At 39.5% G+C, this 24,461-nt stretch overlaps 1 protein-coding gene across 1 annotated transcript; it reads right to left on the bottom strand.

Annotated features, from left to right (window-relative positions):
- Window positions 1-2,788: 2,788 nt before the first annotated feature.
- On the bottom strand, window positions 2,789-14,015 carry LOC139714202 (uncharacterized). The gene is made up of 9 exons (XM_071625916.1): window positions 13,936-14,015; window positions 10,896-10,979; window positions 10,064-10,209; window positions 8,247-8,375; window positions 7,352-7,532; window positions 6,279-6,425; window positions 5,222-5,674; window positions 4,480-4,554; window positions 2,789-2,853 (listed from the first exon to the last, which is right to left on the bottom strand). Exons 1-9 carry the CDS (start codon window positions 13,967-13,969, stop codon window positions 2,789-2,791), a joined length of 1,314 nt encoding a protein of 437 aa, XP_071482017.1. The 5' UTR covers window positions 13,970-14,015.
- Window positions 14,016-24,461: the final 10,446 nt, after the last annotated feature.

Consider the following 24,461-nt stretch of genomic DNA (forward strand, 5'->3'; position numbering starts at 1 on the left):
TCTCTGTTGTATGCATGATAAGTTGGTAATTCTACTTGAGAGAGAGAGAGATACAAGAGAGAGATATAGAAAGAAGAGGAGATTATAGAATAATACATATCACTGGAGAGAGAGACTTTTGTCATGACAGAATGTGGTAGATATGTTGATATAATATTACTGCTTTTCCTCCCTATTTTTCACGAAGGTTCATGTGACCGTGATATCACTTGCATTATGTCCATCGCTGTCGGACAATGTATGTGCAAGAGAAATTGATAATTCGACTTGTGAGAAAGAGATAGAGGAGAGAGGGGGACAGAGGGACAGAGGGATGTAAAGATAGATATATACTAGTAGATAGATACTAGTAGATAGATAGATATAGATAGATAGATAGATAGATAGATAGATAGATAGATAGATAGATAGATAGATAGAAAGATAGATAGATAGATAGATAGATAGATAGAGATAGATAGATAGATAGATAGAAATAGATAGATAGATATAGATAGATAGATAGATAGATAGATAGATAGATAGATAGATAGATAGAATTTGAGAGATCACTGCTTTTTCTTCCCAATCATTTGGATCCTTCACATTTCCTGAAAAATGACTTAAAGAGTGTACATGTGTGTGTGTGCGCATGTGCGCGTGCGCGAGTGTGTGTGTGTGTGCGTGTGTGCTTGTGTGCGTGTGTGACCAGATTGTTAGGTATGTGTATTGTTTTGGCTTTTTTATCTTTGTTACGTTGAGTACATTGTATCTAACAATCAAGCCAACATGCAAAACGTAACATGAAGTGTCCACACTTCCTTGACCTATTACCGTGTACGTGGATACTTTTCAGCAAATGCAAATGAGATATTATTCTCCTTGACTTCTCGTAGAGCTAAGTCAAAATGATCTCATCATTTCCTTGAAAAATTAATTTATTTGAAATTTCTCGGACGGATGTCTTGCTGTATTGGTGTGTCAAATTTTATTCATATTCAAGTTGATACTTCTAGACCACGATTCTCAACCTTTCTCAACCTGAGGCCCACTTTGGCTCCTGCATTTTTTTTGAAAACCCACTTGGATCTAATACATATCTTTTTTACAGTATTTGATTTTTGGTCAATATTGCCATCCACCTGAGAGAGCGCTGTGGCCTGTTGGTGGGCCACAGGCTATCAGTTAAAGGTCCCGTTTACCTTTGGGACCAGTGATTTTAAAAATGTTCAAGATACAGTATCACTTTTGATGCATCTGTGTAGGTCAGTTGTATCACAAAATTTTCTACAGTGTGTACCATATAAAATTTTTGCAATAAAGCCTAAAATATAAGGAGATACACGTATGACTATTTTTCTCATTAGCCATAACTGTAGATGGTTTAGTCCAGAAACATTTTTATTAAACTTATTGTTCACATTTTGTATATTCAACCTGATTCAAGTTTTTACATTGCTTGTTTCTATCCCTAACTCACATTTTAGAACTATTTTGAAGCACTAAAACTGGGTTTTTGTTTCATCTGCAAATGGTAAATTATGCCTTTAAGATGCACTGCTCAAAAGAACATTAGATATACGTGAGACCCATTTGAAAACAGGAACAGGCAGACAGTATTTTTACAGTATATACAAGCATTTTATTCATTTTTTTTTTCAGAAAAAAAGGGAACATCATATTCAAACAATGAAACTGTACATAATACATGGTAATCCATCCACTGAGTTCACCAATGTCTTGGCATCCCAACCCTGCCTAGGAAAAATCATTCAATCACAATTATGTAAAGAACCTTGTACATGTAACTTGTTTTTCAAAAAAAAAAAAATCAGGCACAAAAATTGAGGCCTGTATAAACATTGTATCTGGATTACATGTAACATCCAACATAAACAATGATTCCCCACGCTGAAGAAATTCACTGTTGATTCTATTGAATATTCAAATTATTGTAATTGTGTATTTAATGGTAATGACCTTAGCACCAGTCAATCAGTCTGTATGATAGGTATGTGTTGCCATGGTGACAGCTGCAATGACAGTAAAACATAATGGTGAGTCATTTCAATATCACATAGACGAAAGGCCCATTTTGCGAAGATGTTCTTTATCACTCTACATCACAATGCAATTGCAGTTACCATAGCAACACTGTAACATGCACAGACATGATTGGCTGGTAGTTAACTACATGTACCTGCTGTCATGGAAACAGCATTAACTGTATGCAGCAACTGTTGCTAAATGCTCTTTGAAATTGATCACTGTGAGTGTTGATTTTGTCCCATGTTCAAATCATGGGAGGTTGAGAGAATAAGGTTTGTGAAAAAAAGAAGTGAACAAACTTGTAGTCTACCAGTATTCTCCAACTAGGAAATCTGTTGATTTGCCTGGAACTCCTGGAAGTAAGTAAAATTAACAAATAAAATGAATGAAAATTCAGGACTTTTTTATTCTGCTGACTTTCAGGATTTTTTTCAATGTTTACTACAGTATAATCCATGGGTATGTCAGAAAGGGCAATAGACATCTGTTTAGAGTGTTGGCATTATTCTTGCTGGGTGTTATCATTGCTCAACATAGGGGTCATCTTAATGTTGTCTGAAAGGAAAACAACAATAATCACATTTCCCAGTATTCTTTGTGTGAACAAGGCTAAAAACAGAGTCTTCTCCAATATTCCTTTCCACGGTCGTGGAGTCGATGTTTGGCTCTCTTGGTTTGAATGAACCCATCCCCATCCATTTCGGTTTTGCTCGACGATGGAACTGGATTAGTAGCATTCTGGTTCCGGCTTCTGAGGGGTCTAGTACCTTGGTCCACGGGGCGGCATACCCCTTGGGGGTCCTCTCGGCGGCCCACGAGGGGGTCCTACAGGGAAGGAGAGAGGGGTGAGGTTAATGGTACAGATCCAAACACCATAGAGAGTCTCACTTAAAGGACAAGTCCACCTTCATATACATAAGGATTGAGAGAATGCAGCAATATTAGTAGAACACATCGGTGAAAGTTTGAGGAAAATTGGACAATCCGTTCAAAAGTTACGAATATTTTAAGTATCTGCGCAGTCACTGCTGGAAGAGAAGACTACTACAGTGTATGATGTCACATGCGTACAACTATATAAGGAAAATAAAAAGAGAATTTCACAAAACTTTACTTTTTGAATAAAGTGCACAATTCTTCGACTTGCTACTGACGTATGTTAAGGGTAATATCATTCCCCCTGCCTTCTGAAAGAGAGAAGTCGAATGTTCTTTTGTTATGCGAGAAAAATGGAAATACGTTGAATTTTCTTTATTCTTTCTTTATATCGTTGTACTCACGTGACACCACAAGCTACAGTAGTCTTTTCATCCAGCCGTGACTGAGCAGAAGCTTCAAAAATTCATAACATTTTAACGGATTGTCCGATTTTGCTCAAACTCTCACTAATGTGTTCTACTAATATTGCTGCATTCACTCAACCCACATGTCTATGAAGGTGAACTTGTCCTTTAAATGTAAAAGCTGTCATTTTCGCATACAGATATTTTTGTGATTACATGAAGTCACAGACGTTTTCACAAGATATTCTTCTCCTGATTTGACACCGAGGCTATCATAAGTGCACCAATGCCTGTCTGTTTACTCCATAAATTTTCTGCAACCATGATCACTGCACTCTCTCGTGATTGAGGTTTGTTGATAAGGAGGGATGCGAGTAATGCTACACGCACACTAGCATGCACATATCCAGCCAACCATGGCCGTATGTTTCTCACCCCAGCTCAGGAGGCGCCAAGTACTGCAAATGAGCACATTAAATATTTTTGCACCGCAAACTTACTGCGAACAGGATCAGATGGCAATATTCGTGTGTCGTTAAATTTGCAGCCCAAATGTGACTTGCAAAATTCGTGAAAATAACAGCTTTTACAGTGGATTGTATGAAATATTAATAGCAGTGAAGACAGGGTGTCAAGGAGGGAAGAAATTGCACTGAGATGTTAACTGACAAACCTAAATCTAATCTGGCATAAATCAGGAACGAAACACGAGAGCATGATTAATTCATACCTATGCCAGTGTACTGCATGATGGCTGTCATCATGTTCAGGATTACTGAACACTATCAGCCATACAATATCATATCTGTTCAGTGTACATGGAAACAGAATAATGACGAGGTCCCAAGACCACACATTTCACCTCATCATAATTGGAACCTTGTGCATATAACAAAGGGACATGCTAAATACAGCAACTGGAAAATGGGAACTGCTGAATTCACCTCATTCAAAGCGGTATCTCATTATAAGCAAGCTCATCATAAAAGGGCTTCCCTGTATGATTGCTAGTTGACGAAGAAAGCAGCATGCGAATAGCTAAACCAAAAAAACATATGTGTGCATTAGAGGTAAAGAAAACACATTTTCTTCTTGAACTTACAAGTCATGGTGGTTTTTTTAAAGGCCCTAACAAATATAATTATAAATGCATAAAATTCACACTCACCAAAGGGAGGCCCTCTTGGGGGGCCACGGAATGGTGGAGGAGGACCCCTGGGCCCCATAAACCTGTCTGGAGGTCCTGGTATCAAGGATTGGAACAGAGATTGGAAAACAATATTAAACATGGGAGGTTAGTGCCATTGAATGTCTAAATTAAACTAGTGACACCTAGCAGACTTCAGAAACTTTTCCATTCTTGTTGTCTCAAACATTTTTGGCTTCTGAAATAATCTAAATTCGGAAACATTAGAGCCTAATCATATAACACATTATTTCTAAATATAACTAGATAATAAACATGCAGTGTATGGCACAATTTTCAAAATACACTTTTTTCATGACACATGCCTCAACATAAATGAATATTATATATTCTAGACAAGAACTTATCATCATACAGACCAAATCATCAATGTTTTCTAAATTCATTGAACTGTCAGAGATAGGTAGAAGTTGATCATTAATCTGGAGTTGTCAGAAAATTAAAAGAAAAGCACAGACACTATACAAAAGTGTTATTTTGTTTGAACAAGGTATTGTTCATGCAGTCCTCTTTATAATATAATTATAATCATTGTTCATGTAAGCTCTTACAAAGACAAAACAGTAAACACTTCTAGTGCGGGGCATCTAAAATGTACAAGTTACAACTTGCTTTGGAGTGATAAAGTATTTAAGTTAGAAATTCATATCTTATGTGACAAGAGTCTTGCAAAATAAGGAGGAAGAGTATGATGGTGCCATACCTGGTGGGCCCATCCTGGGCGGGAATCTGTCGGGTGGTCCTCCGGGGAGTGGGGGGCCTCCCATGGGGGGCGGCCTCATGTGTGGAGGTGGCGGGAATGGTCCCCTGTCCCCCATGGGTCCCGGCGGCCGCATCATGGGCGGAGGAGGAGGCCCCCTCATGTCAGGCGGCGGTACAGGTGGTGGAGGAAGCATCCCTCCACCCGGTGGCCCCCCGGGAGGGGGAGGCATGCCCCCCGGACCGGACTGCGGAGGGGGCATGCCGGCGGGAGGCGGAATAGGTGGTGGTTGAAGGGGAGGAGGAGGTAGACCGGGTGGAGGAATAGGGGGCGGCATACCGGGCAGGGGCAAGCCTGGTGGGGGCATACCAGGCGGTATCATACCTGGCGGCATGGGGAAAGGTGGTGGGACGGGGACGTTGGTTATTGTCGATGACGAGGGAGCAGTACCTGGCCCTGCATTTGATGCTGCAACAAAAATAGGCAGAAGAAAATGGGAGAAAAATAAAGTAATAATAGCATATGCTTTATCCTATATAAATGTCATGGCTTATGCAAGAGCACATTTATATGATCCACAACTCTTGTCATCACACCTTATCACTGCACTTCACAGATTACTCACAATTCATACAGGTATAAACTGACTACTGTATGAGCTGAAATTTTCGCGTACAGATATTTTCGCCAATTGCAACTTGGAGGACATTTTCGCGTTTTGTTAATTTCGCGGTTGTGAGGGTCTAACTGAACTTAGTTATTTGCACGTTATTATTTTCGCGTGTTGTTATTTTCGCGGTTCAAATGCAATTCGCCAAATTCGCAAAAATAAAACCACCGCGAAAATTTCAGCTCGTACAGTATTTCACAAAAAATCTATACGCGTATATATCAAAATCTTGTTTTAACCGAAGAAATAGTCAATGAAAGACATAGAGTGGATAATAATGCAGCCTGAATTTTTACTTCGTTGTAAACCGGAACTTTGTTATAACCATGTTCGTTAAAACGGTAGTTCACTGTACGATGCAAACGTGAGAAACAACTATATAGACAAAACCTCTACTACCTGAAGGGGGAGGAGGCGGGGCCTGTCCAAGTGGAGGCATGCCATTGGCTGAAGGCTGAGATGTGGGCGGAGCATCAGCGAATAATTGATGAGGCCTGTCAGCTTGAGAGAGTGGATTCTGTGCTGCAAGGAGACGCTCTGGAAAGACAAAAAAGGTCACAGAACTTAATTGAAAGAAAAACAACACCCGTAAACCAACTCTTTTTGAATAATAATCATGAAAATGATGATGCTTACCATTCTTATCATTCTCATCTAAATTATCATAACTATGTTACAGTTACTACTACCTCTAATAATAATGAATAACATCATTGTTGTATTAGATTACTATCACTGGTATTGTAATGGTTTTCATAATTGTTTTCATTGTTTCATTATTTGAACGATTTTTGTTCGATTTTATACATTATAAAAGATAAACAATGTCATCAATTACTTTGGCTGGTACAGTTATAAGGACAAAGAGAAAAAGGGTTTATGTAAATGTCTTTGAGAATGGAATCATATATCAGTATTTTGTAGGTTCCATCATAAAAATGTCAAGTGTTGAATTAAATTCGAACATTACTTGGACCCTTGTCTAATGTCACATCAAATTTCACACAACTTGTGAGAAGAGTTCAAATCTTCACAGTACTCATGAGCCATGACAGCATTAACCGCTTCGCAGACTGAAGCAATGAACTGGAATCCACAGTGGCATACCCATCAGCCAAATTCCTCTTGCAATTTCTGCATCACTGCATACGCAGACACATATTCCTGGCTGTTACTGTATACGCCATATATTTAGCAGGTCTAAATTGTCATGAATAGGAACTTCCCAACGATTTCGCGAGTGTAAATTCGCAATCTTGGAGTCCTGTTCCGCACGGAGAAATGCATGACGAGTACGTCACAATCATAGCATGATCAGAGTCAACATTTTTGCGTGTCTTTAATTTCGCGAATAGCGCCTGACTCGCGAAATTCACAAAAATAAGACCCTCGTGAAATATTTGGCCTATACAATACTTCAACAATGGCGTTATCTGTTTGACATTGCAAAATTTCAAGCTTACCCGCCGCAGAGCCGTGCCTCTCGCCTCTCGAATCCTTCTTGAATGCGTACGATATCGTGATGGCGCGGTTGCACAAGTACTGCCCGTTCATGGCCTCGATGGCCGCATCAGAAGCCTCAAAGCTGGCAAAGTTGATGAAGGCGTAGCCCTTCGAGTTGCCCGACTCCACGTCCCTCATAATCTGCAGGGATGACAGAACAATGGGACATCATCTAGGCTGTGATATCAAAGCCGTTAGTATGGTGATTCTTTTTCTTTCACTTTATCTTTCCTGTTGTACTTGTTATTTGTTGTTTTCTTCTTTTGAACATTTGGACCCCTTTCCTAGATGCAAACTGTACTGGACAAAAGCTGGGGGAAAAAAATTTGGACATAAAAAAAACTCAAAGCTCTTTCTAGTAAAGCTATAAAAAGGAGTTCCTAGCCATGGTTATACATGCACTGGAAAATAAAAGTTTCCTGTATATTTTTTTTCCCCAGACAGGCAATCCTACAAAATATATTTTAGTGTAAATTTATCTATTCTTGCATTCTGGCTCAAAATATTATTGATGTACATGACTGTGAACACACAAAATCCAAGCTATATCAAGTAAATTTACATATATAAGAACAGGATTACACAAGAACAAGTGAACAAGTTTTCCGGTGACATGCTTTCAGTTACAAAATGTCTTCATTACAAATATGCACTTTTTTATGGTCAGATCTATGGGTCTCCATAAATATGAAATGACACTTACTAGCTGCTTTGCAGTATCTGCTTTTCTTTTCTTTTCTTTTCTTTTTTTTTTGCGTAATTATGAAAGGATAAGAATTATTTCAAATTACAGTCACAAGCGATTTTGTTAATAAGTATGATCATACATAATCAGAATTTAGGCAAGGTCGTTACCTTCGGCGTTTGTAAGATCACCCCAAAGGCACTGAATGTGTCGTAGAGAAGCTTTTCATCAATTTCAGGATCAAGATTTCCAATAAATATGTTGGCACCAACATCGAGGTTCTTCTGATGAGCTGAGGCCTGCAATAAAAATGCAAAATCAGGAAAAGATCCCCAATAAAATTACATCACACCATTCAATGATATATCGAAAGGATCAGACAAAACTACAGCAAAAAGATAGGTCATCATAGTGAAATATTCAGTTTTTCAGTTTTCAGTTTCAGTTTATTTCCACAGTTCAGGTAAAAACATATAGATACACAATCAATCAGTTCTAACACATACATATACAAACCAAAAATTATTTTGGATAAATACATAATCACAGTTAAAAGTTAAAAAGTGTGTGTTCCAGATTGACATAACAATTAAAATAAATGGTGGAGGAGATCAGCAGTAGGCCATTGGCCTTTCGAGGCTGATCCCCTGAGCAAATATACAATATTAAAACTGTATGTCGTTATACACTGTTACATAAATCATGAGTCACATAAATCATGAGTCGCATAAAAAAGAACTGGATTTGCAATAAATAGGGGCAAGAAGAAGAAGAAGAAGAAGAAAAAAAAAGCACATCCAAAAGGAAGGAACCACGACATACCAAAAACAACCATAAAAAGGGTGGGACAAAAATGGGCAAGAATTATCATTGAATGCAATTTAAGAAATATATATATGGTTTGAGCATATAATATTCTATAAAAATCGACAAAGACAAAAAAAAAAAATACATATCATCATAATACCGAGTATCATTGAATATAGTGTGCAGCTGTATAATCGTGATTCTTCAGTGTGTACATTTATGCCAAGCAATATCGTGAGCCGCGCCCCGCCACTGAGGGCGCACCACTTCCAACATGATCAGAGCTCTCCATTACGATACATGTACTGAGTACAGTGTAAAAGAATAATTGTAATACATTGTACAATGAATGTAGAAGGCTCCGATCATAATCACCACAGGCACGCGCGCGATTCCCAACCTGTACCACCCTACATCCTCCAGGAGGATGTTTCTTAGACAGAAATGAAAGGAAGTTATGACATCTCACTAAGTAAAGGAGAAAGGGCAGATGAGGAAGAATGCTCCTTTTGTCTCTACTGGTTATTATCCCTTTCGGGTACATACCCCTTCAAATTCTAGAGAGTACAATGTAACTCATGATGGCCACAGGACATCAATGTTATCTACAATGTGGCCATATTTGGAGATAATTGTAAAGGGGGACTAGCTGCAAAGGGAAATTCCCTTATAAATGTATTAAAATAAAATCATCACATTTTCCACAGAAGCAACTTCAGGGTCACGCAGGAGAAGCTGCTATTGGTGCCATTCTCATGGGATACTATATCCAATGACTTACGGGAATGCCAACTACTAACACTACAGTATCCCCTCATTATAAAGAGGTTGGATATTTTTAAAAAATCCCTCTTGAAACAAAGTGATGTTGCAGGTCCAAAATCTTCATACTACCTTGTTTTTGTATCCTGATATAGCGAGAAACCTGATAAAAGCAAGGTAATTGTCAGGATTTCGGATCCTCATTATAACCACGTTTATCTGAAGTTACTTAAATTTCTTCAAATGGCATGTTATAATCTCTTTTTTATCTTTTATCTTTTGCTCAAACTTTTACACCTCTCCTTCCTTGATACCACCTTAGGACAGTGTTTTCCTTGTGGTACATTTTCCCTTCAGCTAAAACACAGAGTTTCAAACAAGAAGACTTTGGAGCAGAGACAAAACTGGGCTAACCCACCTTGTTGACTCTGACAGGTTTGCCATAGAGCTTGATCATGTTCAGAACCTTGATGGCATAGTCAGCATCCTCCTCCCCCATGAACTCCACAAAGCCATACCCCTGGTGGGCCTGGGTCACCCGATCTTTGGGCATGTGGGTGTTCACTGGAAAAAACAAACACACACAAGAATTCATACACATTTGTCAAGGTCTTTCAAAATGGAAGATGGCAATCTGGATGCTTCTTCATATCCCAAGTGTTCTGATTTCTGATTTCATTGGTCTGCTGCATAGAGTATGTTATAGCATCACTACACTGTGACACCTTTGGAAAAGATTTCAAAAGAATTTAAATCAAGTGTCAAATGTTCACAAAGACTGCTGTAAATCTAGACCCCTGTTATAAACAGGTTCCCCTGTAGATACATAACTTTCCAAACATGAGTTATTTATCTCCTTTTTTTCTCCAACTTTTACACATTTCCTTTAACTCTATTCCAATCAAGTGTATTTAATTTTTCTTCAAATTAAAGATTTGTGATGTGCCAAATACAGGTGCAATCGATTATGACTCAACTTTGCATGCTTAAAAGACAACAAAAGATACATGTGGATCAAAAGATATGATCAGAGCTGTTGAAATGTCAGTGAATAATCATTCTCATTCATATATACATCATAATATTCAAACCACAGTGGCTTTTTGGTCACTAAAAAAGAAATCATAAATTTAGTAAAGGTGGTAATTTATACCATGGGAAGATGCATAAATTTGTTCTGTTGCCTTGATTGACCAGCATGGACCAGATCATTTATTTCATTGGCCACACTTTTCAAGCTGCACACTCACCCACAGGTCCCGCCTGCAGGAACAGTTCCCATAGTAATGCCTCTGTCACCTTCTCATCCAAACCTCCAACGTACACAGTTGCATCTGTGAGGAGAAAATGTCAGGAACAGAACAGATGGGGTGATTGATACCCATACAACTGACATAACTGACAGAGTACAGTGATACATTAATCATGCATTTTATATCTACAGACCCGGCCCAGGAGGGTCCAGACGATGAAAAATTTATTTTCAAGGAATATACCCAGTTTTCTGACATGTTTTCTTTAAATTAATGGCTAATCAGACTTATTTCTGTGTATCAGTTACTGCATGGAAGAAAACGCTATATAGATGGTAAAAATCATATATCATTAGGTACCTGTACACTTGGTTCAAGATCAAATGCACATCAAATTGTGATTACACAAATATGGATGTGTGGAACTGTTTTATATCACTTTTAAAAGCCATACTCATATTGGTTGCAATTCACATTGACCAAAATGTAATCTACATGAAAAGCCAATGTCTATCATTTTCACATATCATATCGAGTGCTTTTCACTAATGACATGTAGAATGTTTCTAAATGCAAAAAATCTATGCTGTATACAGTATACCGGTAGTGTATGATTACAGTGGACTCCGGCCATAACAAGGTCCTTGGGACCGACAGTTTTCTTTCGTGAAAATTTGTGTAATACAACTGAACAAATGAACAATAAAAACACAGAGTGGATAATGTTGCGGCCTGAATTTTTACTTCGTTGTAACCGGAATTTTTTTTATAACTGTGTTCATTACAGGAGTGCACTGTAGTCTGTACAACTACAACTTACAAGTTATGTACAGATTCCTAATATTATAGGAAGGTCAAACCTTGGTCTTGGTGTGGGTGCGGATACCAGTAAACATCCAAAACGGCCAAACTTCAACTAGACACTGTAGATGTCTAGTAGACATAGAGTAACTGCGTCAGTAAGCGGCCGTGCAGCCGTTCGCGGCAGGTACAACATACACGGTAATATACCGCTAAACACTGCATTGCACTGTTACATGCACACTACACATATACTAACACACTAGCAATCAACAAAAACCAACCGATAAAATGGGCACGATCTCTGACGAAAGTGAAATTTTCTCACCTAAATGACAACATATCGCATCCAAAATGAAATTTTCGGTACTTCTTAACATAACAGTTAAGAACGATGGTCCAAGAAACTTGATTTTTTGTCGTTTTCTCGATGTTCATGGATTTTGAAAACATATCCTCACGTAAAATAGAACTTTCGCGAGCCGATGTGGGCCGCCATTTTTTTCGGAAAGTGGATGTTACCATCGAAAAAAAATGAGAAAAACACGAGAAAGACATCAACAACACCGCCAGAATTGCGATCTTGTTTGCGGCCAATGCATGTGCGCCCGCTATTTTCACGTGATTTCGCAATGGGAATTGGCGCTTACGCAATGTTCGCGAGACATGTGAAGGCGTTCAGCTAAAGATCGCGGAGCACGCGCGTATTGCATAGGGATTGTACATCGTGCCGCAAGCAGAAATACTACGTCGCATATCGCCCTTATCGGCGAAAATTGTGCCGGGTTTTGCCCTGGTAAATCATGAAAACTGCGTTGGTCAATGGTAAATTTCTTTTATGAAAACAATTGCGTTAATGAATAATCTTGTCTATGATATATGAAATGGTTGAAAATAATTTGCCTGATTTGTTTACAAGTTGAAAAAACCCTTAACAATGCTTAAACTGCCGCAAACAGGATATTTTACTCTATGCCTATGTACATAAATACGGAACAAGACTACAACCATGTCCATGAGAAAGTTTTCACACTTTAACTGGTTAAGAAGGCAGGCCCTAGCCTAATAATTAAAGGCTCAGTTAAAACCTGATCTTTTTTCTAAAATTAAAAACTCACTTAACCAATTAGGTTTCTAGTCACTGTCAGCAGCAGTGCATTAACTACTTTTGAAAATATTGCAGGGTTTTGCTTTGTTTTGTTTTTGTTTTTGTTTTTTGTACAGCGCAGCTGCTACAAACAGTACAATGTATGATGGACTTTTGACTGGCTCTGGATTTTGCTGTGCGGCTGGCCTGCTCTGCTGTCGACATGATCGAGATCTGAGAAGAAACGAGGTCTTAACGTTTACTACTATTATAGCCAGGTGCCCGCACCTCGTCAGGGGCCCGAATACCGTCACCCCGCTTAAAATCGTTTTGAGCGCACTGAACAAAAATGTATGCCCGGGACTGTGTTCTGTACACTTGAAACTTGGCAGGACTACCACAACCAAGCAAATTGTGGTGAAAACCGAACAGTTTTTCGCGAAAATCTGAAATTTTAATAGGGCTATAGGAATACATGTTATATGTCACCCGCACGCATCTTTTACGTGCATGTCTATGGGAACATCACGGTCATCCGCACACGTCTTTTACGTGCTAAGTCTATGGGAGAGCGGGTGACGAGTTGCGGGCCCCTTCCTTAGCGCGCAACTTTTTCGCATCGTTCGCCTTTGACGACGATAGCTGCAAATTTTCAATATCGATCAGTGAACTTGTGATTCCATTGGAATTTTCAGCATTTTTCCTGTATGTGAGTTGGATTTCAAAGAATTTCAGTGGCGAAATGTGATTCAATTATGGGCAAACATTAACTATGACGAGGTGCGGGTCACCCAATCCAAGTATACTAGTTTGACACTACGAAATACCCCACAATGTAGGTCTATTTCACACTGCCTGACAGTCAGTGACACCCATGACAGAGAGCATCGTGTGGCATAAACTGTAGAAACCAATAGAATATTTCTAATTAGAGACCAGTCTCAGTCACATTCACAATCATTGATCATCATAGTCATAGAACTAGAGCGAGCTCCCTCCCTTCACCTGTCTGTCCACCGGCCGCCTCATCTGACATCTCATCACTCGCCTCAAACTACGACAATCAAATACTCTTGTTCTTTTACCTCTCAACATGCTCAAAATTCCACATCATTTACGCCAAAAAAAAAAGCTATGAGTGTCGCTTACCTTGATTTCTTTCTTGTGGCGGACCAGCTGCCATTATAGGGTAATTTTCGAGTGATAGTGCACGAGTTCTTCTATCATTATTTCAGTGCAATACAGTATACAACGCACTACCGAATGGAGCGGTTGGGACTGTGGGTAATGGTTACGTACGGTACGTAATGTATGTAAAAGAATGAACAACGTACACGAAGAACACACGCTTGCCGACGTATAGAATGTTAACATATTTTATGCTGTGTACTCGACTGACATAACCACACTGATATCTCTTTAAAGGATATCAGTCTGCATGCCAAGACGAAAAGTTATGGAAGCGTTCATGAGAAAACTTCTTAAGAGGAGTGGAACTTGGCTGCTGAATTCTGACATTGAATAATGGAGACGAATCAGGTAAATAGGTGGCGTACAGGCCGAAATTTTGACAGGAAAAATATCGAGAATGTTGACACAATGAAGGTTGCGATGGTAAGACATCCACTATGCCCAGCAAACATGGCGTTCCGGACTAGTTTGAATGATTATCTGTCGAGAAAGAGTAAAGATTTATAAGCACAATAGGTAGTCACAATTAATAAGGTGATTATGAAATCGCAAAGTTTCGCTAATATTTCTCAAAACGCTTCTTGAAGAGCCAATAGTAATATGCAACTGAGTAAGCTGGTGATTTCATCTCCTCACAAATTCCCATTTAATTTGTACACACATCTTGACTCTTTCCAGATAAATACCGGTATTTTGTTTTAAAAAACACACACAATTATACCCAGTAAGGCTTAAATTGTAGGGATGCCTGATTGGTCATTATTTTGAAGTTATTCAGCCAGGAAAGTGCTTTACACTTTTATACCGATAGCAGAAATATTAAAATTATCGTCAATGTTTGTTTTTTGTTGTTGTATTGTACACGATCAAATGGAAAATTGTGAGGTGATGACCGACCATCGATAATCTCACTTATTCGTGTCTCCGACCATGTCAACTAGTATTCTCGAAATGTGCAAAAATTAGAAAAACTCACAATCTTTCCCAGTCCTATCCAAATTTGATCCAATTTTACTGCTGTAAGCCTACTTATAAGAATTGACTTTTTTTTCTTTTTTTTAATGTTCAAAATAAAGACCCGGAATTTTCCTTTTCCTCCAATGCCTCGCATATCAAAAGTTGCATATAGGCCTACTTAGATTTTGTTTGGCGTGAAATGTAGCATTAACTTTGATATCATCGGAGGATACTTCCTCAAATTACTTGTTGAATTTCGAAGTAGGACTACTTTATGTAGGTAGTTTAATATTCCATTTAATACATTATGACAAAGAAACGTGTCTTCATGCACGGCGCTGTATAATATACGTACAGCAAACAAATCATATGGCTTTGTGCTTATATAATCACACCCGGCTCTGAAGGCGGATGAAGTTGACCCAATTTGCTTTTTCATAGACAAGAAATCAAAATATCAAAGAAGTGACATCTCCGTTAGTGACGGTTGTTTAAAATAGCAGACATTGGGCATTATGTCAGACCCAGATGTCGGCTAAGTCACTTCCCACTAGCTAATAATCTCTTTTCCATTTTAGTGCACTCTAATTATTGTAACTTATTGTTCCTCGGAATTATCAGGGAGTTGGTCTTGTTCCACCTCCCTAGAATTATTAGGGCCTATCGATTCTAGTGTTCTCATTAATGCATTTCTTTTCTTTTGACCAAGAACGTAGAAGCGCCCGTCTGTGATCCCGCATTTTTTTTTTGTTACTTGATGTAGATTTATGCATGATTCTTTTAGTCAAGAACTTGAAAGGACAAGTTCACTTTACATGGGGATTCATTCGGAATGCGGCAGTAGAACACATCAGTGAAAGTTTGATGAAAATAGGACAATCCGAAGTTATGGATTTTTGACGTTTCTATCAGTATCACCATCTTGAGAGATTACTCAGTCTCTCAAGATGAGGTACAGTTTGTGATTTCACATAGTAGAACGATATAAAAACAATATAAAGGAAATTGAATATATTTTCACTTTTCTCGCCTTATAAAAGAGCACTTGATTTGCCTCTTTCATGCAGAAGGAGGGGGAATGATATAACTCGTAACATACGTCAGTAACAAGTCCAGGGAATGTGCGATTTTTGAAATAAAAGGATGTCTTACTAGGCACGTGACATCAAAAACTGCAGTTGTCTTCTCGTCGAGCTATTATGGCGCACTGAAACTTCAACAATATTCACATCTTTTGAACAGATTGTCCAAATTTTTATCAAACTTTCACTGATTTGTTCTCCTCATATTGCTGCATTCACTCAATCCACATGTAACAAAGGTGACCATGTCCTTTAAGGTATATAAAAACCTTTCTTTTTTCCTCTCTTCTGCAAAATCTCACCAAAAGTTAAAGGCCGAATCCTCACCTCGACCAAACGATAGCATCCCTTTTAAGTCGATGAGTATAGTTGTGTGTGTCAGCGCATATGTGTGTGTTTATATGTGTGTGTGTGTGTGTGTGTGTGTGTGTGTGTGTGTGTGTGTGTGTGTCTGTGTGTGTGTGTGTGTCTGTCTGTCTGTCTGTCTGTGATGTTTGTCCCTCAGTTGGTTTGGGTAACTCAACTTTCTTTCTTTTTTTTCCTGATCCTCCTCCGATCCTCCCCTCCTCCTCATTAGTTTGAATTCGATCATTCATTTTTGTTCTCAGACAAGAATCAGTCAGTCACATATTTTATACTTCATAATGCCAGAGAAGATGATTCCTAATATCCACCCACACGGTATTATTGTAGTGATAACATTCTTCGTTCTGTGTGCCCGCAGCAAACAAAATTAGCAATCATCGGCCATGTAACGATGCAGATTATGATAAGTGCTGTCACATTTTTTTTTTTTTTTGATGTGGATAGGCTGCATTTTGATAGATTTCTTCATGAGTCGAGATAGGAGAAGTCCAGCTTCATTCATAATGGTCATTCAAATGATTAATGTCACAGATGCAGATAGAATGCGTCGTTTGCATTTCCATGGCAACAGGCGGGTTCGAAGATCTTGTCATTTCAACGATCGTTATTAGCTGGACTTGACATCCAATCATCAACCTGTCCATCATATCAGTTAATCGTCGCTCTCTTGCCATCTCGACACAATTATTATGTCGACCATATCAATGCTTAAAGGATTGCCTATGGCGGGATTCAAGGAATTGATAAAACCAGATCGTCGTAGGCTACACTTGTCTATCCAACCTTTTTGGTCAAGCCTAGTGGCTTATAGGTTTATATTTCACTCCTTGTGACTTATTCAAAACTAGCCTGTCACGGTAAAGAACTGGCGGCGAGGCAGGGTATAAAATGAAAACGGTGGACGTGCAACATGTTGTATGATATTATGGCGTCTGCATGGTTGTGGCAAGTGGCATCAGTCTTTTGCGCGTTCGTCTGCGATGTAGCCTAAGCAACAAGGCCTTGATTTAAAGGTGACAATAACTATAGGGAGATACAGATGTACTACATTTGTTAAAGGGGTGAGATTACTCTGAGCGTATTGAAATTTTCAGGGCACTACTACTATACTCCAGAATGGACTTACGTTGATCACTTGTACCAGTGTGCTGTATCTGTGCCTTGTATCTCATGTGTCATCACGATTCAGAGTTAGAGGAGAGGAATGTTTTTTTTTTCTTTTGTTCTTGCATTTCAGTAGTCTTTCGTACGTAGGACTTGATCTGCACGAACAAGCTTCATCAGTATATGCATGCAATGTCCCCTACAATCAAGGCACAAAAAGATATCTTTCGCTAGTATTGGTCTCGATTTGAAGCAGCAAAATGGTCTGGGACATTTTTCGAGGTGCGCTTTCTCTCTGTGTCCTTCTTGTAACATTTTTGGTGTGTCCCATAACAATCTACGTCATCAGCTGCAAAGACGGTGTTTTCGAAGGAGCGCAGAAGTTGCTTTATCAAGCATTCGTGTTACTTGATGTGACTAGTAGTGTTCTAGGATGCATTCTCGATCTCTGTGTTCTTTATACTGATGGGGGATTATCAGCAGTTGGCTGTCTTACTCTTAGCATGACGACTGTGCTTCTTGCCTATTCGGCGATGACGGTCTTATGCATGATGAGTTTGGATCGGTACATCGCAATCGTCTGGCCGCTCCACCACGCCAAGATCGTGACGCCGTTTCGGGCCAAAGCGGGGATTCTGCTATTGCTGTTCTTCGATGCGTTCCTCGCAATCGGTGCGTCATTCGACGTTTTGCACCTGAGAATCACTTATACAGCCTTCTGCCAAGATGTATCTTCAGCCTTGCCGTTCTACACACTGGTGGTGCTTATCGTCGCCTACATCCCAGTTCCCGTTGCCGTCTTCTGTAACATTCACGTCATGGTCATCGCATATCGCCAAGCGAGGCGTGATCGACTCGTATTTCCTCCTGGTGCACGGACGACAACTGATGATCAACCCAGCGAGGCGAGGCCGTTTCCCGCTCGTTCCCGGTCAAACCTCAAGGGCGTAGCTACGATGCTCCTCGTCACCTATACCAACGTACTGACGTCATTTTACCTGTTTATCCCTCTGCTTTTGTACTACGCAGAGTCGCGTTTCCCTCCATTTATCAGCAGCATTGTGCTGCTGTCCATCTCACTTAACGGTGTTGTCAACTCTGTCATCTTCATTTGCACGAACGGCGCATTCAGAACAGCTTTCGTAAAAACAATAGTTTCAGCAACATCTGGTTTTAGGGCATTACTTCACGTATAAATCAACGGCCGAATACAGTCAACTGTCTAAAGCGACCACCTACGGAGGATGAAGAGTGGCCGTTATAGGCAGGCTTGCCACTATAAACAGGTGGCCGCTGAGGTAGTTTCGACAGGACTTGTACAGACGAGAGAGAGGGAAAAATGTTAATGTCCTTATATCACTAACCTTGCTGTATATATACTTGTGTCGCTTGAACCTTTGCAGCGTTGAAATATCAAACTATATATGACAAAGTTTGTGGAGACATGAAAAATGAGAAATGAATAACTTGCAGATGTAACAGTGTAATTTGAGAGCTGTATGACTCGGGCCCCGGAGCTCAGGCTGCAAGGCACGCACAACCTTATAGGGGACAATCATATTTTTCATGTGAGTCGATATCCTACACGTTAACCATATCGCCTCAATACTTTCATGAATAATAATGTATGTAGATGTCGAAACAACTGTAATAATTGTATTTTCTTCTCCTTTCTTTTCCTGTGAATGATGACGAAATCGCAGAAACAACCACGTAAAATAATGTTATAGCACATTGTTCAGATGGTACTTTTTCGCCTTTTGCGTGAAGCTTTTGATGCCATTTCGGGAAATCTTTCATTGGTTTTCATCTCTAAATTGATCTATTGATATGGGCTTTGTCCTCGGTCCTCACACATATTCTCTTGGTGCTTAGCAACAACAATGAACGAACAATAGTTACATCCAGATGGTAATCCTTAACCTCGAGGATAAGCTCTATGGGGCGCCAAGTGTGGCACGGTTAATTTCGTTACGAAATCGATCGTGCGACACTTGGCGCCCCATAGAGCTTATCCCCGAAGTGATAGCTTGTAATTATCACCGTCTGAACGTAACTATTTAGCATGTGCATAATGTGGAATAAATGAATTGAATTGATATTACCCTCGTGAGTCGTGAGTGGTCACTGTGCGTTTTTTCTTCCCATTGGGTTATCACTGGCATAACTTCCAGGCATTTCCAGGAAGTTCAAACACGCAATGGGAAACCTGTGTTTTTTTTTAAGTATACTGGGGTCATTACGTACAAAAGCATAGATGAGATCAATAAGAATATCAAGGTCACGTGAACCAGGTATTTGATATCTATAATTAAACATCATGTTATATTGCTGCCTGGCAATCAAAATGGTAATAACATTCTAATTACTCTGCTGCTAGGATATCATTGGTGTTACATGACCATATTGCTCGTTTATAATCATGGTCTCTTCTTTTCTGAAGCAGCGGAACGAGCGCTGTACCCCCTGCAGAATGGATTCCCAATATGTCTGCAAATATACCGTTAATTTTTCTCTCCTCAATTTCGCTTACTAGTATCCGAATGCAAAACTTTGTGATCTGCGTTCAACGTCACTCAAAGACATCATTAAGCTGAACAGAGTTAATGAGATCCTGGCCAAACGTGGAGATGTCTTTTGTTGAATTCTGGCTTTGACAGAATGAAATGTCTGAATTGTCAATCAAAAGATGATTGTTGCTTCCACACGGGAAATTAAAAAAAAAAACGGTCTATGCTTAAACACACGTCCTCTGTTTTCCTTTGCCGTTTTTAAAAGCGATGGTTTAACTTTTTCTTTCTGTATTTCAGTTTGAGGAGGAGGGAAGTCTTATCTTGTTCTTGACTGAAGGGTTTCCGCAAAATGTTTTTAGATTTAATGGATCGGAGCTATCACATTTCAATATTTCTGAGAAGCGCAATTACCCTTCTCGTTACTGTTAGCGACGTCCTCGTGGAATACATTGATGTTCCTTTCGATCTTTTTCTCATTTTTATTGTTGTTGGGTATCATTATTTTTGGCATTCAAAATCAATGTCAGTGTCTGCTTGAGATTGATCAGCAATGGCACTTTCTGTTTGATAATGCGCCATAATGATTTCATAGAAGGGTGTGATGAATACTTCATGCACGAGTGGAGTCGGGCTAAAAGCTGTTGGTATAGGTGTAGCTTATCTTTTCTACATGTTCTAAAGCTACGAAACTAGTCGTGTTATACCTGCAGACCTCGAGTTCACTTGAATGTAAAGATCTTGTATGGGTGACATCATAGCCCTTAATCCGTCACATAATCATGTCTGCGTTACGCAGTGTGTTCTACGCGGCAAGCATCCTCGTGACTGCTATCGTGTGTCCTCTAGCGATCTGCGTCATCTACCGACAAAATGGCGTCTTTGAAGGGACGCAGAAGCTGCTTTATCAAGTGCTGTCTGTGGTCGATATGGTCTCCAGTTTGCTGGCATGCACCCTCGAGCTGATCATTTTCTTCGACGAAGGAAGCTTCCCCTTCCTTGCCTGCATAGCGATGTCCATAGTGGCGACTTTTTCGATGTGTGTGTCACTTGCGATCGTGTGCCTGATTAGCTTCGAACGATATATCGCGATCGTTTGGCCACTCCGTCATTCCTCCGTACTGACGCCTTTCCGTGTCCAAGTCGGAATCTCGATCGTGATTTTCCTGAACATGATTCTTTCGGCCCTCACCGCAGCAAACACTTTCGGAATGAGGAATGTCTACGAAATATTCTGCGGCAATCCGCAGGCGTCTGAAACTACGTCCACGTACGTGTACACTTTGGCTATAAGCATCCCAAGCTACGTACCGGTCCCATTCGCTGTAGCTTGTAACATTCATGTTACCGTGATCGCATATCGACAAGCGAGGCGTGATCGTCTCGCATTTCCGCATGTCGAACCAACGGATGAAAGGCGAATCGAGGCACAGCCGTTGCCGAATCCGCGTCGTACAAACCTTAAAGGCGTCGTTACACTTCTCGTCGTCATTTTCACAAACATTATGACGTCATCTTTCATCTTTGTCCCGCTAGTCTTCGTCTACGTTGGTCATCCCCTTCCTTACCGGGTCAGCAGTGCCGTGATGTTATTTGTCTGCATAAATGGCGCGATAAATACCGTCATCTTTATCTGCACGAATAAGGGATTTAGAAAGGAGTATGTCAAGACTGCAATGTCACTCACCTCTTGTTGCAGATTGCTGAGCCAAGAATGAACGATCAATATCAGAAAAATGAAATGGCTCTGTGCTTCAGTGGGTCCCATTATTGGAAGGAGTGCTCCTAGCAAAAACAGGTGTATGCAATAACAGATATTTCATAATCTTATATCAAGGACTGACAGTGAAACATAGATTTTAGGGACCATGTCTCTGAAAAGATGTGCGGTAAAATGCGGTTTGTGGTTAAATTATGGTGATTTTCCAAAAAAAAAAAAAAAAAAAAGGAGATGTTTATACAGTTGTGAAATATCGTGAATTTGATAGGCGTATAGTGAAAAATGTTTTGGCCCACTCGGTCAAGTACACATACACAGGCAAACATACACGCACAAACAAACACATAATCAAACACACATACAAATACTCGCACCCGATGGTTGACTATTTTATTCACCTCTGTGTATCTTTGTTTGTCACATCGTCTGACCAGTTTACACAACACAATAAGCAACATCACTGCACCGCGCTACTGATTTCAGGTAAAACTTTTGTGAACACCACTACCACTACACCGAACACTAATCCCCATTACCACTACACCGTACTTCAACAGTCAACCTCGCCTAGGTCGACCTCGCGCAAGTCGAATAATTGGCTAAGTCGAAGAAAAATTTTAGGGTGGATATGAACATGATAGTGTTGATTCTATTGCGTAGGTCGAAATTCACAAAAGTCGAATGACTTTCTCAGCTCCTTTTGATTCGGTTTATAGGCCACATTGACTGAATTTTCTAATGGAATTTTCATGTATACGTTTTACCTATACTAGATTGTATATAGTAGCGAGAAAGCGAATAATCTAGTAAAAGACAAATAAGATATCTCAAAGTTCCTTAACGACCGCTACTTAAAGATTTTAAGAATTTAAAAAGTTAAGCAGACCATTGATTAATTTCCCTCACTCCCTTGTGACGTTTCACCTGGGTGCGTTGTATACAAGGTACCACTATGGTGAATAAACTAGTAAAGGAACTGAAGAATAATGTCCAGTTGGTTAAATACTATTACACCGATTAAAGGTTGCCATTTTCTGTCCGTGCGATGTGTAATGAATGTTTTACTTGTCAAACATGCCACGTGTTTGTGCTCTATAAGAGTTCGAATTTATTTTCTGTCGATGATAATTTTGAAGGAGCGCGTGTATATAGCGCGTAGCATAGTTTTTTTTTTCTTTTCTCTTCTTTTCTTTTTCAATTTGTTGAGGTACAGTCCACCATGCAGTCTTCCTTGGACATCTTTATCATGCACTATATATACAGTTTGTTGTTCACAGAATTACACTGTACTTTAAAGCAGAAAGGAAACCCGTGCATTTTTCGTGTCATTTCATTAGGTTTATTTTCCATATCCACATACAAAATCATAACAAAGTAACGATATTCATTTCCACAAACAGGACGGTACAATGAATTAGATACGAGAACGTATATGAAACAACCGTCAAACAAACCGATCGGCGTATACACGTATATCTCTCCCTCCTCTCTCTCTCTCTCTCTCTCTCTACACACACACACACACACACACACACACACACACACACATACACACAAGGCAAACAAATATTTTGATATTCGCGGAATCAAGGCAAATTGAGGTAGCGCTTAGTTGTGATGAATGTAGAAGGAACTTGCCAAAAAAAGCAAAGCTTAACATCGTTATAGATCTTTATATCGTCTTGTTGTTGTTGTTGTTGTTGTTGTTGTTGTTTAGTATGTGCGTGTGTGTGAATGTTTTATTTAATTTATCTATTTTCCTCGTCTGTGGAGAAAGAGCCAGAGCACGTGAATTATAGTTTCTTGAAACGTACTTTTCAATAGCAATACGTTGCGATGTCTACGGTTATCATCGGAGAATTAGCATCTTTTCTAAATACGATACCTATACCCATGCTGGATGTTATACAATATATTGTAAAAATTTATTCCTATACGTGTATATGCTATAAACTTAGAGGCAGTGATGTGCAACACCTACGTCATCCTTGTTATTGTTTGATAATAAATGTCTTCCGAGATGCACGTCCTCATAGAGGACTACTCAATAATAATCATTGACCTTTCAGAGAACTGCGCATGCTGCTCCTTCTCCAGCACGTCACGTCCGGAAGTAGAACCTAGAAGGCGAGTCGACCCAAAGGAATATTGCACATCGTCACCTCGGTTCTACCCCGTTTAACCTCTTCAGTTCTCGTAATCGGTCTTCAAAATTCTAAATGTAATATCTCCCGTTTGATTACAGAACTCGTCTAAATTTAAACAAAGTGATATTTGTGGTTGCTGCAACTTTCAACATTCGTGACATTGTTTTTGATTACTGAATCCTCTTATAAAAAAAAGAAAAAGACCTTGAGACAGAAAAGAAGCAAATGTAGAATCAAATATCATTACTACCATTACTACTACATTGTACTAATACTAGTACTACTACAACTACAACTTCTACTTATAATAATAATAATGATAATAATAATAATCATCATCATCATCATCATCATCATTATGTCTACTTTATCCAGGGTAGCCTCTTCTGTGTTGCCATGCTTTACCAGACGGCAGTGCAATTATCGTTACACTAGCGTTGCCAGGTACCCATTATACACCTGGGTCGAGAGGGACATAGTGGGTAAAAACAATCTTGTCCAAGAACGTAAGCAATGGTCGGGAATCGAACTCGGGTCCTCCGATTGAGTGTCGCGGGGAGTGGATCCACCATGCCAAAGCGCCCCCACAAATCTCTCT

Source organism: Diadema antillarum, unplaced genomic scaffold, assembly GCF_040938485.1.
Source record: "Diadema antillarum isolate AM-2024a unplaced genomic scaffold, OU_Dant_1.0 seq00002191_RagTag, whole genome shotgun sequence".
NCBI lineage: Eukaryota > Metazoa > Echinodermata > Echinoidea > Diadematoida > Diadematidae > Diadema > Diadema antillarum.